Source organism: Nuphar pumila, chromosome 4 (genome assembly GCF_984573655.1).
Source record: "Nuphar pumila chromosome 4, dmNupPumi1.hap1.1, whole genome shotgun sequence".
Classification (NCBI taxonomy): Eukaryota; Viridiplantae; Streptophyta; class Magnoliopsida; order Nymphaeales; family Nymphaeaceae; genus Nuphar; species Nuphar pumila.
Genome location: NC_143252.1, coordinates 138,053,124 through 138,069,997, shown reverse-complemented (window position 1 = coordinate 138,069,997; position 16,874 = coordinate 138,053,124). Strand labels below are relative to the sequence as shown.

At 44.2% G+C, this 16,874-nt stretch overlaps 2 protein-coding genes across 2 annotated transcripts; one reads left to right on the top strand and one right to left on the bottom strand.

The window, feature by feature from the left end:
* Nucleotides 1-220: 220 nt before the first annotated feature.
* Nucleotides 221-6,304, top strand: LOC149841244 (bifunctional riboflavin biosynthesis protein RIBA 1, chloroplastic-like). Its single transcript, XM_090003712.1, has 8 exons — nt 221-492; nt 579-700; nt 1,658-2,024; nt 2,129-2,350; nt 2,818-3,140; nt 4,369-4,498; nt 4,792-5,088; nt 5,658-6,304. The coding sequence occupies exons 2-8, from the start codon at nt 633-635 to the stop codon at nt 5,904-5,906; spliced, it is 1,656 nt and encodes a 551-aa protein (XP_089859838.1). The 5' UTR covers nt 221-492; nt 579-632; the 3' UTR covers nt 5,907-6,304.
* Nucleotides 6,305-14,510: 8,206 nt separating this feature from the next.
* On the bottom strand, nt 14,511-16,477 carry LOC149841243 (uncharacterized). The gene is made up of 2 exons (XM_090004724.1): nt 15,713-16,477; nt 14,511-15,167 (listed from the first exon to the last, which is right to left on the bottom strand). Exons 1-2 carry the CDS (start codon nt 16,144-16,146, stop codon nt 14,675-14,677), a joined length of 927 nt encoding a protein of 308 aa, XP_089860850.1. The 5' UTR covers nt 16,147-16,477; the 3' UTR covers nt 14,511-14,674.
* Between the last annotated feature and the right edge of the window lie 397 nt (nt 16,478-16,874).

Here is a 16,874-nt window from a genome sequence, read left to right as displayed (position 1 = left end):
ATAGAAACTGTGCCTAAACTAACCAATAACAAAATCTAAATCATCACGGAATCGTGGAACCAACCTCACCGAACCTAACACAGACCTAACCGAGTCTCCTAAGCCCCACCCAACCTAAGGGCCCCATCTAAGAGTCAAACACGCTTTCCCCCAGGAAGAAAAAAAATGCAGCCACCGTGTTTGATTCCTCAACTAATAACCAATGAACGTACGAACTTCTGCCTGGCTTCTGTATTGTAGCCGTCTCTTGCAAGCACTGCGATCGTTATTGGTGGCGGGTACGAGCGAAGTGAGATAGGGACTCAAAGAGAGGGGCAGAGAAGGTGGCACGAAAACGCGGAGGTAAAGTCAGAGAAGCAAAGCGTCCTGGTGGTTATTTATAGCACACCTAACTTTTCTCTCTCTCTTTGAGCCCACGCCATTGGTTCAGAATCACCGCCATCGGATCCCCAATAAGCTAGATTTCAGCTCCTCTGTGAATTTGCAGAGAAGGTACGTCATCTAACCATCGAATTCTGATGTGAATCCGTGATGGGTAATCCGTTTCTCATTGTGGGTTGTCCCCCTCTGTTCTGCAGATTGATCGATTCCCGTTCTGAAGGAACCCCACGTCTCGATTCTGCTCGTTCAGAATGGCGGCAGCGAGGGGATTGGGTTGGTTGAGAGTATCTTGCCCCACGACGGAGCTCCCTCAATTGATGTAAGCTTCTCGGCCAGTTTTATGACTTTGGTTCCTCTTAGAAATGCCTTTGGAGTCGAGATTTCTTGATTGAGTGTTTCTTTTTTTTCTTGGTCGAAAATTCGTTCTGTTTCGCTTGACATTAACTTGAAATGATGTATCTGAAAAAATATGTATCCGTTTCCTTGGCAAAGTCAGAAGGATTTTCATTAAGGAGTTTCAATTTTCATTTCAACAAAGGCGTTTCTCTAAAGAAAACCAAGCATAATGAGTGTAATGTATAGCTTCAAGAAACATACTTGCAAGTGTTTTTTTGTTTAATCTAAACCCATAGATGTGGTTTCTATGCTTTATTTAGTAGAAAACATGCATTAGTTTAAGCCTTTTTCATGTTTAGATGTGCTTTTAGCTCAACAAAAAAATCAACATGTATTGCATAAAAAATTTGTTCAACTAAAAATCAAGAATTTTTGTTAAAATGATTCAATCCAAAGCTTGGTTTTTAGTAAATAAGCAATGATACCACATCTACAAGCTTGGATTAAGCAAAAAGCTCCTTCAAGTTTGTTTTTTTTAAAAAGGTCTGGGACTGTCACAGGCCGACCTCTTAGGCACTGTTGGGCACGCTGATTGAGGTCTGGGAGATAAATGGTCTGAAAGCTACACATTACTCCAAGCATAATGGAAGATGTGTCGCTTTTGTAAAGTTTCTTTGTAACAAAGAAAATGGCAATATGATAGTTACAAGATGAGGAGATAATCTTGCTTAGTTTATCTCCTGTGTTTTTGGATATATTGCAGCTAATAAGATTTATACTATCATTAGAATTATCTTTAGAAACTAAACAACTGTAGGTCTCTATATGAGATGCAAAGTTGTATGATAAATATGAGCTGATTATTCTTAGCATCATTATTATGGATTCTTGTACTTCATGTATTTTGATTGCATGCATCTGTTTTTCCCTTTTCTCTCAGGGGTCAGAAGTTAATACATGAGGCTAGAGGGCTGCGATTAGCAGGAAATTTAAGAACTTGGAACTCATTGTTGATGAGCTCCAGAAAGGAGAGTGCAATCTGCTTTAGCGGGAAAGGTGATGGTGGAATTGCTGTTGCACAGAGAACTGGAGGTGGCGAGCCTTCATTTCAAGGTGGTCTGCCTTCAGAAAATATTGATGAAGTTCGAATTAATGCTGTGGAAGTTAGGGCAGGTGAAGCCAGTGTTGTTCTAGATGGTGATGACTTTTTTGCACAGCAGAGCAACAGCCCTGATGGAGATCTGGATTGCCCTTCAGAAGGGTTCCATTCCATACCGGAAGCAATTGAGGATATTCGCCAAGGCAAGGTTAGCTTTGACAATGCTACATTTTCCCCCTTCCCCTCATAATTTCTGTTCTTACTGTGAGATTCTTACCATACTCCTTGGACATCTGCTATTTGAACTTGCAGTTTGTAATCGTTGTAGATGACGAAAGCCGAGAAAATGAAGGGGATCTCATAATGTCGGCCTCCATGGTAACACCAGAAGCCATGGCCTTCATTGTAAAGCATGGAACTGGAATTGTATGTGTGGCCATGAAGGGAGAACACTTGGAGAGATTAGATCTTCCTTTAATGGTTTCCCGCAAGGAAAATGAAGAGAAGCTTTGTACTGCATTCACGGTATCAGTGGTATGTATTGGTTGCATAATACAAGCATCAGCTTTTTATGATGCGCAGTCTGATTGTATGCATTATACCTTGTAAATTCCCAAGGGCATCTGGTTGAATGAATGTTTAGAATGGTAGTTACTAGTTAGTCAGTATAGGGATGGAAATAAATGGGAGTGACATTTATTGATCATAGGTTACAAGGTTGGCTTGAATTCAACTTAATCACTCATTTATGAATTAATTCAATCTCTTACGATGAACTACAAGTAGAATATTTTTTATCCTTTCTTGTATGCTTTAGGAACTGATCACATAACTTCCTAATTATTTACATGAAAAGGCTTGTTGAGTCTTGATTTCAAGTGACTTATTCTATTTAATCAGTTATACTTTCAGATGATGTATTGCAGATTTAGAAGTTATCTATTCTTATTCATGGCATGTTAGCTATTTCAGTCGTTATTTATCCATGTATTTATATGTAGGATGCAAAAGAAGGTACAACTACTGGAGTATCTGCTAAAGATAGAGCAAAAACCATCTTGGCTCTTGCAGCTCCTGATTCAAAGCCTGAGGATTTCAACCGTCCAGGTCATATCTTTCCTCTGAAGTACAGGGTGGGTGGTGTTCTTAAAAGAGCTGGGCATACAGAGGCATCAGTGGATCTTGCTATGCTGGCTGGTTTGGACCCTGTTGGGGTACTCTGTGAAATTGTGGATGATGATGGTTCCATGGCTCGATTGCCAAAGCTTCGCAAATTTGCAAAAAGGGAGAACTTGAAGATAATATCAATTGCAGACTTAATCAGGTACTAAAATATTTTACGTCATGAAAATTTGGCACTAAAAGACTGAAAATACCACAGCAGGAAATTTCTGTTTTATCTTTTCACTAGGTTTATGAAACTTTTCAGTGCTTATTTCTTGCGAGGCCTTTAATTTTATAAATATTTGGGTAGAAGTGATAGGGATACTGTGCTTTCGTAGGAAAAAAATGTTTGACATGACACAAGGATGTGTGAGAACCTATGTAACACAGACTCTTCTAACTGGGCACTACACCCGTGTCGCACCCGCACCCATGCGGGTGCGACACTTGGACACGGCTTCCTTTGTGTAAGGTGAAGTCAACCGCACTGAGGTTCATTTCTGTCCAAAAGTAGATTCAGTTAACCCTAACCAAGTCCAGTTTGATCTATATTATATATAGGTGCAGGTGCGACACTTGGACACGGCTTCCTTTGTGTTTGGTGAAGTCAACCACACTGAGGTCTATTTCTGTCCAAAAGTAGATTCAGTTAACCCTAACCAAGTTCAGTTTTATCTACATATTTTTATACAAATACATAAATGCACACACATACACATAGTGTTAACTTAAAACTGTTAAAAATTATATATATATACTCTCCCTGCACCCCGGCACCCAAGTTTTTTTAAAGTGCCGCATCGCCGTAGCCGCACCTGCACCTATGTGACATAGGTGAGAACCAACCGTAAACATGCTTCACAAAGCAATCAAAAGTCTTTTGGTTCATTCACCAGGGAAAGAAAGGCTTTTCTTTTGGGAAACCCATTTCTTTGAACCATACCCTGAAGACTTGGCTTTGAAACTTGGGATTCACCACATCAAGTTCCACATTATTTTGGGCCTGACAGATGAGGCAGGTTGAGTTGTTTTATGTCTATGCTAAGAGTTGGGGTTAAAGTGGTTAACTTAGAATGACAGGGGGCATGCTCTTGAGTTGAGTACAACCAGTCACAAATACTGGTCTGGGCTGTATCTCAGCAAGGCAATTTCTCGTGATAATATAGGTTCAGTTGATAAATCTTGGGAAAATCTCGGCTTAGAGCTATATTATCACAATATTTTCAAAATATTTGCCTATATTTGTGACCATGAGTACAACTGCTTTTAAACTACAGTTCAAGTGGGATTATGTGATAAAACCATGCACAACTGAGGAATCACCAATAGAATTTCAAAAGGTGTTTGGAATTGTGCTAATGCAAGTGACGTCGTCATGTCTTGAACAGGTATAAGAGGAAGAGGGAGAAGTTGGTGGAGCAAGCATCTGCTGCTCGTATACCTACAAAGTGGGGTCCTTTCCAGGCGTGTTGCTACCAATCTCATTTGGAAGGAATTGAGCACATTGCCTTTGTTAAGGTAGGGGATGATGTTAATCAGAAATTTCTTTCCCCATTTCTGATAAGTGGCACCTGGTGCAAGGGATACTACAGTTTGACAATATTTTCCTATCAAACTCCGGGAGATAGTGCTGCCACTTACCACTGTTCAAGCTCTTAGAATAGTGGTTTAGCAATTCTGGAGCCATGACTCCCTTTGGATCAAACCAGCTCTAGCCACTGCACCATACTTGAACATGTTTGATATTACTTTAATTTTTTATCGACTTCCTGTTTGATCCTTAACACTCATATTTTTCATTTATTGAACAGGGAGAAATTGGAGATGGACAAGACATTCTGGTCCGGGTCCATTCAGAGTGTCTTACTGGGGACATATTTGGATCTGCAAGATGTGACTGTGGGAACCAACTAGCACTTGCAATGCAGCAGATTGAGGCAGAGGGCAGGGGTGTACTTGTTTATCTACGTGGACATGAGGGAAGGGGTATTGGGCTTGGTCATAAGCTGCGGGCCTATAACCTCCAGGACGATGGACGTGATACAGTGGAAGCCAATGAGGAACTAGGTTTGCCAGTTGATTCACGGGAATATGGAATTGGTGCACAGGTAACAGATATTTGCCCATGCATTTGTAATGTCTATTGCTGCCAATTTTATTGTAATTTTCCTTATGGTGAAGATACTTGAATTCTATAGAGCCACATCTTACATTTGGACGCATAGCATTCCATTATCACAAGTATGAAGGAGCCATATACATTCGTTAATTGATATATGTGAAATGTCAGAGCCATATACATTCGTTAATTGATATATGTGAAATGTCAGATCTGAGGTCACCTTTATGAGCTGAAAATGTTGCAGGACAATCTTAAGATTCACAATCTTAACCTCTTGATTACATACTGAAAAACTGAACGGTTTAGCACTTTAGCTGATAAAAGCATGCTGGCATTTTCTTTCAATAGCACAGCCTTCTATGACCTATCAGCATTTTGGCTGCAATTTATATAGAATCCTTTTTTATTTTCTTGGTTATTCTGATACTTTTCTATTTCACTTACTAGATTTGCATTCCCCATTTCACTGATGGGGCATTCTATGGAAATGTTACACTCAATTTAGCTTCGACATAACATATGGGTGTCTATGCATCTTGTCTGTTTGGTTTGCAGATTTTGCGAGATTTGGGTGTTCGATCGATGAGGCTGATGACTAATAACCCTGCAAAATATATTGGCCTCAAGGGTTATGGTTTGACTATTGTAGGCCGAGTACCATTATTGTCTCTAATAACAACAGAAAACTGGAGATATTTGGAAACAAAGCGGTCAAAGATGGGGCACGTATATGATTCTGAATTCAGCAGCCATCTAAATAGCTCCTCCCAAGCAACGGGTGCCAACAATGTCACTTCATCCTGATATTCATTCTAGATATGGCTAGTCATTCAGATAACATGTATTCTGCTTGATCTTTCATTGGTAGAATTCTTGTTTTGGAGCCATGTTTGGAAAGGCAAACAAATATGGTGCAGTTTCTTAATTGAAAGAAATTCTGTATTCTTTTCTATCGACAAAACAATTACTCAATTGATGTAACTAGAATGTAATAGCTACTGGACCTGACAAGTCTTTGGATGGTTTAGACTGCAGAGCAAAGTTAAACGGCAACTGAGAAGTTATTGCTTGATGAAGGATTGAAGGTCGTGTGGCCTATTTGAGTATGCAAACTAAGATATCTATTCTTATTTGTAATTTCCAATGTCACTAAATTGTGGATGAACTGGGAGAAACAGAGGTGAACCATCTGATTCTTTGACAATTCCATTCAACTTGGTCTGCCTGATCTTTTTCAAACTGATCCTTGGATAAAATATTGCCATTATTTGATTTTAACGTGAATTTAATCAGAAAAATGACTTGGCATCAGTTGGGTTTGTTCAGGACTATTCAGTCCAGTGTTTTTAACATGGTTATATGGTTCAAACTTTGAATTAAAAGAGTAGGGAGAATTGTATAGTGACACCTATCTTTGTTACTTTTTTTTAAAAACGCACCTCACCTTTTAGAAATTCTAAATACAGCCCTATGCATGTTTCTGCTAATCAAATAAGGTGCCATTTAAATAACTAGGCTTATTATAACCCAACATAAGTCGGCATATGAAATTTCTAGTTTTACACGATGGATTAGGAAATCTCTCTCTCTCTCTCTCTCTCTGGAGTGTGCATGCATGCATTTCCTCACCACCTACTTCACCCATTTTACGCCCTTATCACCAACTATGTTGTTCATACTCGATTAATTTTGAATTTCTTGGAGCGAGGAGCTTTTGATCTTGCTCAAGTTTATCTTTCTCGAAATCTTTCAAGTTAAAGATGTCATTTACAAAATTAGTAAGGCAGATCCAATATAAGGGTCGAGTCTATAATTTCATTAGGGCTGTCAAAGGATTGGGCATCTGACTCATTATGGTGCACATGAACCTGCCCAAACAGGAGAGAGAGAGAGACTAATCAAAGATATCAACATTACTACAGGTTCAACAGTCGTTGAAACCGACAAACAAGACAAAGAACATATAAGCCAAAAAATAGACACAAAATACAGATAAAATCCGAGGCGATCAGTCTGGATCCGGGGGAGGCCTTAGCGGCAAGTGGCGTTGAAGATCCGGAAGGCATATGCGTAACGATGGGTATACATCCGCCAAAATATAATTTACTAACTTGTTGAAATTAACCGGGGTCTGCCTGAAAATAGCATTGTTGCGCGACATCCAAACGGCCCACCAGGAAGAGAGCAACCAAGTTCTCCAAATGATCCGCCAACTTTTACATCTACGAACTGGCTGGGGTCCCCACAAGAGGTCTACAGCGAAAGACTCCTGGCGCACGGACACGACCGGTTTATTCCAGGTAACCTTAAAGATATCTTGAAAGACCTGACATTCCCAAAATAGGTGCAACGCAGATTCCTCAGCCCTCTCGCAGAGAACACATTTACTCACAATACAGAAACCTATATAGACTTGAGGAAGCTATCCATCTGCACCCGATCATGCAAAATAAGCCAAGCAAGGAAGCACGCTCTCGGAGGAGGACCTTTGCCCCAGATAATTCTCATATGGAACCGATTCACACCTGCCGGAAGGAGAGAAAGGTAGGTGTCTTTAGTGCGGACGAAGCCATTTGGGGTGATCGCTCTACAAAGGAACTAGCTCTGAGCGACGTCGTCGCCCTCACCACCCCACACAACAGACCAAGCTTGAATCCACGATCTCCGCAAATGCGAAATGGGCGACCTAATTTCGTGCTGACCCCCAAACAAAGACTCCACTGATCCATATTTAGCCTGAAGGAAATTCGCACAAGGGGACCCTGATTGATGTGCAAGCCAACTTTACTTAACAACCAGAACAATACTTCTTAACCTAGAGTCCGAAATCCCCAAACCCCCTCTATTTTGTGGTAGCCTTATCGTTTCCCAACCCACAAGGTGACGTTTTTTATTGTTACCTTGCCCAGACCACAGAAACCTGGTCAATACTCTAGAGAGCTTCTTATTGATCCCCGCAGGCATAAGGAACATAGACATAATAAATTATGGCATCGCATTTAAAACATGCTTGATGTGAGTAAGTCTGCCGACAATCGAAAGGTAGGAGGCTTGCCAAGTCGAAATTTTAGTCTGAACCTTTTGGAGAGTGGCGTTCCAAGCAACTGATGGAATCCGTGATAGCTGAAGCGGCATACCAAGGTAGGAGAAAAACTTATCCGAAGTGGCACACTGAAAGATCTTCTGCCCAATGGCCTGCATATGCGAAGGAACATTGATCATGGAAATGCAACACTTATCATTGTTTAGCGAGAGGCCCGACATCGATAGGAAGAAGAGGATGATGAGCCTGACTCTTAACATCTGTTCGATGGATCCAACACCAAAAAAATCATATCATCGGCGTAAGTAAGAATATTACTCTGAAACTCCTGAACTCCTAGTGGCTTAATAAAACCATACCCCACGACCCTCTTGAGCAAGACTACAATGCCTTCAGAAACGACGTTAAAAAGCAGAGGGGACAAGGGGCATCCTTGCCGAATACCACGCCCAACCTTGAACTGCTTACCACAAGCCACGTTAATCTGAATTTGGGATTGTGCATTAGTGACCAACTCACGCACCCAGCTAGAGAAGCACCGACCAAATCCAAAGTTCTCCAACATGTGAAAGAGGAAAGGCCAGTGCACCGAGTCATACGCTTTGTGAAAGTCAAGTTTAAGAGTAAAGAACGGCCTCCCGCTGGACTTCATAGAGTGAACCATCTCTGTGGCCAAAATAAATGAATGTTGCAGCCGTCTATGGGGAATGAAGGCAAATTAAGCATCTGAAAAGATCTGATTAGCGAGAGATCACATCCTGGTAGCCAATACCTTGGCGATGATCCGATAGATTCCCCCTAAGACCGAGATAGGACGGTACCGCGCTATGTCCACCGACGTAGCGTCTTTCGGAATAAGAGATACAATGGCAACATGATAGATAGATGGTAACCGACTGTTGCGGTGGAACTTAGCGAACATACTCAAAATATCACCCTTAACACACATCCAAAAGGTGCGATAGAACTCCACAGGATAACCATCAACCAGAGGCTTTCCACCCGGACAAAGCTGTAACTGCCGCAAAGATTTTCTCTTCCGAAAAGGGCACTTGCAAAGACTTGGATAACGCATGGTCGATGCAACGAATGAAGTCTGTACCCATCGACCCACCGACCGAGGGGTTTCTGGCATAAAACTTGATGAAGAAATCAGTCACCACTGGTAGAACCTGATCCCAAAGTGGTAAACACCTTCAATGCATATAAAAGGAATGGCATGCCTACGATGCCTATGAGAGGCAACAGAGTGAAAAAAGCGAGTATTTTCGTCACCCGCTTTAAGCCAAATAGCACGAGACCGCTGCCTCCACCGAATCTCCTCTTTCATGCGCCACGACCGTAAAAGCAGAGTCAGCTCTGCAGATCTAGCATTCAGGCAGGCAATACCTGAGTTTGACATAGAGGCAGAGTCTGAGAGAGACTGGTGGATCAACGACAGCTCACGCTCCCAATCCTCTATATGCTGAAATTTACTGATATGTCTCGAGATAAGCCATGATTTAATTGCTCGAGACAAGCGGTGACACTTAACCACACAACGAGTAGCCGCCCTAGCTGCGGTGCACGAGCCACACCAAGATAGACAGATTACAGACTCAAAATCTGGCTCCGTGATCCACCATTGCTCAAATCTGAATTTGATTTGGCAGGAAAAACCATGCCCCCATCGGATGACCAACTGACTATGGTCAGAGACAGATGGAGGGAGAAGACAACATGAGAGGTCATTTAGCGAGGCCAGCAGAACAAGAGAGACGAGAACATGGTCAAGCAAGCGGTAGCATGGGCGAGCGCGACGATTGGACCAAGAGAAAGCTTCACCATGATGCGGAACATAATACAGTTGGTTCGATTGAATGGAATTTTGGAACCCAAGCATAGAAGCCGAGTAGGAGATAGGATTACTCGAGTCAGAGGAGGACAACAGGCAGTTGAAATCGTCCATGATGAGGTGCTGGTCCCTGAAAGACAGAAGGATCCTATTCAGGTCCTCCCAAAACTCCTCTCGACGGCTCGGGCGGTGCGGACCGTACACCATGGTGACCACTGCTGGCATCGGCTTAGCTGGAAGGGGAATAGCGACGGATAGAGAAAATGTGCCTTCATCAAGCTGGTAGACTCCAAGGGACGGCCTCCCAAGGACAAGGATACCGCCTGCAAATAGCAACGATGGCTTGAAGAAAGAAACTGCGTCACGCCAGATCTCAGATACTACTGAACGACAAACCTCTGCCATCTTGGTTTTACAAATAGCGACAAGGTCAGGGTTTTCCTGCCGGATCCAACTAGCAAGGAACATGCGCTTTTGAGGGCAATTCAAGCCCCTGATATTTCAGCATAGAATCTTCATGTCAAGAAATCAGGAAATCCCCGCGGAGAGCGGATCCACGCCGAACGCCTTGGAGATACCCCAACTTGAGATGCAGAGACTTTCGAAGACCGTCGCCTACCCCTAAGTGAGGCGCCCTCTCGCCCCGACCGAGAGCTCTCTCCGATCGCCGACGAGGACAACGCAGAGACTAGAGGAGGATCAGAGGCACCAACATCCACCAACGACAAATCCTCGATGATAGCAGCGAACGACTCCTCCATCATGATAGAGATGTTGTGCAACTGCGACTGAGAGAGCGATAGATGAAGACGCCGAGCTGCTACGTCCACTGAAAAACCCAAAAAAGAATATAGGTGGTTGCATTGAGAATACTGATCGACCACTGAAGACGCTTGCTGAACGGGAGGAACATCTTGCCCACCGAAACCTGACTCCCTGAGTGGATGTAGCATGATAGGAGACGAGTGTGGTCTGACAACTGCGAAGGAAGGGGGTGTAGGGATGAAACTGCATGAAATTCGACATAACGGATAGGGGCAGCAACGGTCACCGATAGCCGACACCACGAGTGAGGACCCCTCTACGAGCAAGAGGCGTATACTAGGCGGAGCCAGATCACCATTCAGACACCGATAGGAAATCCCCACAGATACTACACACGTCGAGACCTGAGTCGATGACCGAGGCAAGCACACCCGACCAGAGCAAACCTCGATAGAAGGAGAGACGCCAAAGCCCAGAGCCCTCGTTGCCACTAAAAGCAAGGATGCATCATACCAATCAACCAGTCTCCGAGCCCTCAAAAACCAGTTGGGGGCGATCGAAGCCTAACAAACCTGATAACACCGCCAGACCCCCCGCAAACGAGCCCACTGCCTCGAGAAAGCTCATCAATAGGGAGTGAAACAAAAGGATGATAGCCGCAAACACCACCCCCCAGACAAGCCCCAGCTGCCCAAGCACCTCGGGGCGCCCCCCAAAGGCACCAATCCATACCGGCTCTCGAGTCCCTCAAAAGATAGGCGACGAAAGATGACAACAACATGGGAACTGAACGGGGCAGATAAAAGCTGCATGCAGGCCCCAAGAAAGGTTAGATAGTAAGCTGCAACATATAAGCCAACACACAAAACTGAGGACCATCATGGAAAAGACCCACGAGTGATATAGCCTTGAAAGACGAGCGGATAGCGTTCCGTGACCCCTCAGAGATATCAGCTTGGCACGAGAGCCTAGCAACGACCGAAGACAGCACCACCAAGGCCAAAGATAGCAACAATCCTCGAGCGACCCTAAACCCACGCACCCTCTCAATGCAAGAACACCTAGCACGAGGGCGAGGGAAAGCGAAGGGGCAACCCACCATTCTCCTGGCCTCAAAGATGCCTCGGGTAGCAGAGAAAGGGTTAGCAAAGGATAAAAAACACCTGCTAGGAGAGCTCATAACACCCTCAAATCCCACTGAGCACCTAGGCGACCTCCCATATTTGCAAGAAACACAAAAAGGAGACCCCGAACATCCGACGGCGTCACACGAGGGCGCAGGGACATGCAAAATATCGCATGATCCAGGGGGAGTGAATTGTGCTAGATGATCACCTTGCCAGACCCGACTCGAACCAAGCATAAATCGCTTACCCGTGAACGACATCGGACATGACAGCGGCAAACGCGTTGGCACCCAAAATGACCCGATCTTGATGGCCAGGATGGAAGAGGAGGGGTCTTGCAGTTCGGCGACTCTCACCCAAGGCGAGAAGGAGGCCTTGCACCGCGAGCTCTTAACCTTGGACGGAACCCGATCGCAAGGAAGAGGAAGCCTGATAGCACTAGAGCGCCTGCATACCAGGTGACGCCTGGAGCGAAAGGGCGAGGCACAATGAAGGCATGTGTGACGCTTACGAAAATTGAGCGCCAAACAAGCGGCACACCACCAGTCACCCAGCTTAGCCTGTAGGAGACACGAACCAGAAATGCTTCTTGAGAAGGACCGCTGCCATGAAGGCGAAACCTCCTGCCAACCGTGGGAGCTGCCTGAACACGGAGAGCAGCGGTAGAAAAATGGAGCTCGAAGACGAGCACCAATGGAGCAAGCCCTTAGTGCTTCAACCTTGACGACCCACATGAAGCGACGAACGTCTCGAAGAAACAACGAACCGGAGGCCAAACAAGAATCGAACACCTCCGAAAGCTAAATAAACAAACGAAACGATAGGCAGAATGGGAGGGCAACACGAACGCCTCGACGACGCAAGGCAAAAGCGAGCCCCCATTCGTTCAAGGCCTCTAGGATTGAAGACAGAGCTAGCTGGTTGGACCACAGAGAGAGTGAGGGGCATAAGCCCCAGAGGAAGGGGGAAGGGGATGGCATTGAGCCAGGCAGAAAATTCACGCGAACCTCATCCCAGAAGAGACGAGAGAGAGAGAGAGGACAAAGATAGAAATGTAGCAAAGATTGAAAGAGAGAGGTCGAGAGGGAGAAAAAATCTTACATAGAGGGTCTCTGTGGTTGTGGCTGGTGGGATACCTCGGTGAGACACAGAGCGATGGCACTGCACGAGTGGCTGTGGCCTGGTGGGCGACGGCTTCGGAAGACCAAAACCTCGACCGTTGGTACGAGAGGCGAGGGGGAGGTCCGTCTGAAAGAAGATCAAGCAATCGGTCCTGACGTCTGGGAGGGAGATGAAGCCTCCAGGGCCCATGAGTGTGATTGTGGCCGCTGAAAATGGCGGTGGATATCAAACTCCTAGACGAAAGGTCGTCGGAACCCCGAAATCCCAGAACACTGTCGACGGAGCCCCAAGAGAGAGGGAGACTCTAGGTTTTGCGGCCCATCTACGAGAAAGCGCAGTGGGCGATAGAGCGGACCTGAAGGAGCTACCTGGTGGAGCGGGTGAACAGCCCCCGTTGGACAGAATCAAAATCAGCAAAGGGGGGCAGGATATGAACAAAATGGTAGAGGACTATTCGAGGAGCAGCATAGAGAGAGAATGGAGGCCGCAGCAGAGGACTATTCAATGAGCATCAGACAAAATGGAGGAGGGGGGTTTAGGGGTTCAGGGACGAACATGGGGTAGCTAGGGTTGCAGTGGCGGAGGGGGTGGGGGTTATCGGTGGGTAGCGAGGGTTTGAGTGGCGGAGGATGTTGGTGGGTAGCGGGAGTTTCAGTGGCGGAAGGTGATGGTTTCGGTGGAGGATGAGGGTTTCAGGGAGAGGGAGGTTCGATCATTTGGGCGCGAGCGAGGGTTTCAGAGAGAGAGAGAAATGAACTAAGAAGAAAGGGGGGAGAGAGAGCTCGTTCTGCCCCTCCTCTCCTCTGGCTGCTGCACAGGAAAGAGGGAAAAAGAATGAGAGGGAGGTTCGATCATTTGCACAGGAGAGAGAGAGAGAGAGAGCTTTCATGTAACATCGGCTAACGTATGACATCACAGAGCTTTCATGTATATCCAAATCTGCAACCAGGTCTCCAATCTAAATAATAACTTCCAATAATCAATCTACTCTATGAGCATCTAGACGGTTGAGGAACCAAAGCTCCGGTATGGCCCATCTCAAGCGCCTCGGCCACCCCCTTGCCTACCAGCCTGCTGCTTTTGGCCTTAAGGCAAGGGGTGCGCAACCCAGGTATTGAACTTTTGATATCCATCAACTTCAATGCCTATCCAGGCTTCAAGAGTATACTGCTACATTCCCCAAGTTTCAAGACGAGTAAAAAAGGGACCACCTATTTCCAGTAACTAACCAGTGAAAGATTGCTGTGAGATCTCCAAAACACATGATATAAAGCATAGGTGAATCAGAGCTCGGTGTCTTAATTTTTGTTCAACGAAGATATGAGATTCGAACTTGAACCACAGTCTTGGAATTTCAAACAAGAAAAATGGATGATTACTTCAGTCATGGACCAGGCATTTTATACCGAGCATCCTCGAGATTATCCTTCATTTGGGGCGGATATTGAAGGTCGAAGCCTACGATTAAGCATCAGGAAAAGAAAAAACAGAAAAGAAAGAAAACAGATATGAATCTGTAATTGTCGCAATTCAACTTTTTTGCTGTTAGCAACGCATCCAATAACCAACAATCTGTGAGATCTTAATACTGAAATAATTGAACAAAAGCTCCTGAAAGAAGACTATACATGCTAGATTCCACACAGGTAACCAAACAGCAGCATATTTAACAGTTTCAGAACTAACTTCTTACAAGTTGGATTAAGGATGTAGCCATGCCAAACCTTGGTAGGTCATCACGACAGAGACCACTCAATCTCCACCCTCTGCTCCATGTTAGCACAAGCCCCACACTCGCCAAACTTAGACACAGGGTAAGAGCCCAATACCATGCCCTGTTCGAATCATCGTCAATCCGAATCTTCTCTTCCTTGAGATTGGAGTTCATGGAATTCTTTGAGCACCTGCAGCTGTCATTGGACTGAGAAGAAGCAACCTCTGATTGTAGCTGCCAAATCTCCAGCTCAAGCAGCTTCACCCATTGCCGATAAGCCAAGAGCCGAGCAGAATCCTTGAAATACAGATCCATTAGATCTTCCTTCTCCATGCTTATAACACTGGCTTTCTTCTCTGCCATCCTTGCTCGCGTCTGTGAGAGTTGGAGTGCTTTCAACAGATCCAATTTCTTATCAGGATTCTCATTCACACATTCTTCTTTAGTTTGGGTAGTCTTGCTGTCAATGTTGATAACAAGAGTATCAGCAATTTTGACAAGAAGAAAAAAATGCCCATAACATGCAGAACAGAAAAATTCATATAACACAAAATTCATAAGGAAATGCTCATAACATGCAGAACAGAAAAAAAGTATAGAACACAAAATCCATATATGGTTCAATCTTCCACATGAAATGAGCTGAACCCATTTGGGTTCTTTCCAGGACTATCTTTTCATGAAAGTTAGAAACCCATCTCGGTTTTTATTTACATATATCAATTTTACAGAAGTGTAGCTCATATAGAGCAAAACTTGGATTGAGTTCCTTTTCAAAGCATCCTACCATTAAAAGAAAATTTAGATTCCCATAATTTGAAATGAAATAAAACAACAGATTACCGAGAGGAATTCAAACGCAAGCCAATCTCTGAGACAAAATGAATAAAAGAAAATCCTACCCTCCCTCACAAATTCCTTTAAACAAACAGAAGAATAGATAAACATGATTTGGACTAAAACAAAGCAAAGGACTACAGGGAGGAATTCAAAACACAGACAAACCTTTGTGACAAAGGATCATCATAGTCAGGTGAAACAGATTTCATTGGTAAAATGGGCTTGTCGCACCCTCTCTCCCCCATGAAATTCTTCAGACTCTTCCTCTGATGTGGGGTTGGGAGGTCACAATTCTGAAGCGGCTCTGCATGCTTCTCAGCAATCATGAGCGCCAATTCCTTCTCCTCTGCCATGTACCACCTAAACCTCCCATCTCTCTCATCAAAAGGCCACTCCCCTTTGATTTCCGCCACACTTTGACACCCACCCCTTCCTTCCACACCCAAGCAATCAGTCTTCTTTGTCATGATTTTGGAGAAAACTGTAGGAGAATTTGCGGAGAGATTATAATTGGGTGCTTGTGAATTCATTCTCTCATGGTGTCCTGCATCAGACTGCAACCACCACCTATTGACAGGGATTTTGCTCGTTGGGTTCATCTCAGAACAAACCCAACCTGTTCAGAAGAAGATGAGATGGGAAGTGGGGAGGTACTCAAAATCTAAACCAGGATTCTGAAGAAAAAAGGGAAAATCCAACTGATCAGAGAGCCTCCCGTTTATGGGGGAGATGGAGAAGTGGGTGAAGACGTGCCGCAAGGAACGGCTTGTAGTTTTGAATTCAAGGAATCGTCGTCTGGCGTGCATGACACTCCATAAAACTTACTTCATACACATCCTCTCTCTCGAAAAAAAAATAAAACCAATTTTGTGCGTCTTATCTGTCTCTTTCTCGCACTGCAAATTTCTCCCACTTTTTCTCACTAGACCAAATTCATAGCCGCTCTCTCTCTAAAAAATAAAACCATTTTTTGTGCGTCCTGTCTCTTTCTCACACTGCAAATTTCTCCCACTTTCTCTCTCTCTCTCGACCAAATTCATAGCCCTCTCTCTCTGTCTTCAATCTTAGTCAGCATACTACGTTTATTATAGAAATTGTCAAGGAAAGTTGGGAGTGATTTGCATATATTATATTATCTTAATTATGTATTTTAAAGTTAAACTTACTTTTGGTGTACGAAATTGTCGGATTCGTGAACCCCGTTGATCGGTTAAAATCTGACCTCACGATTTTGGAGTTGGGATTTTTGAAATCTACCACCCTGTATTGTTGGCGTAATAACAGCCTATAATCTAATTATTGTCCTCTTCAGTGAGCAAATATAAAT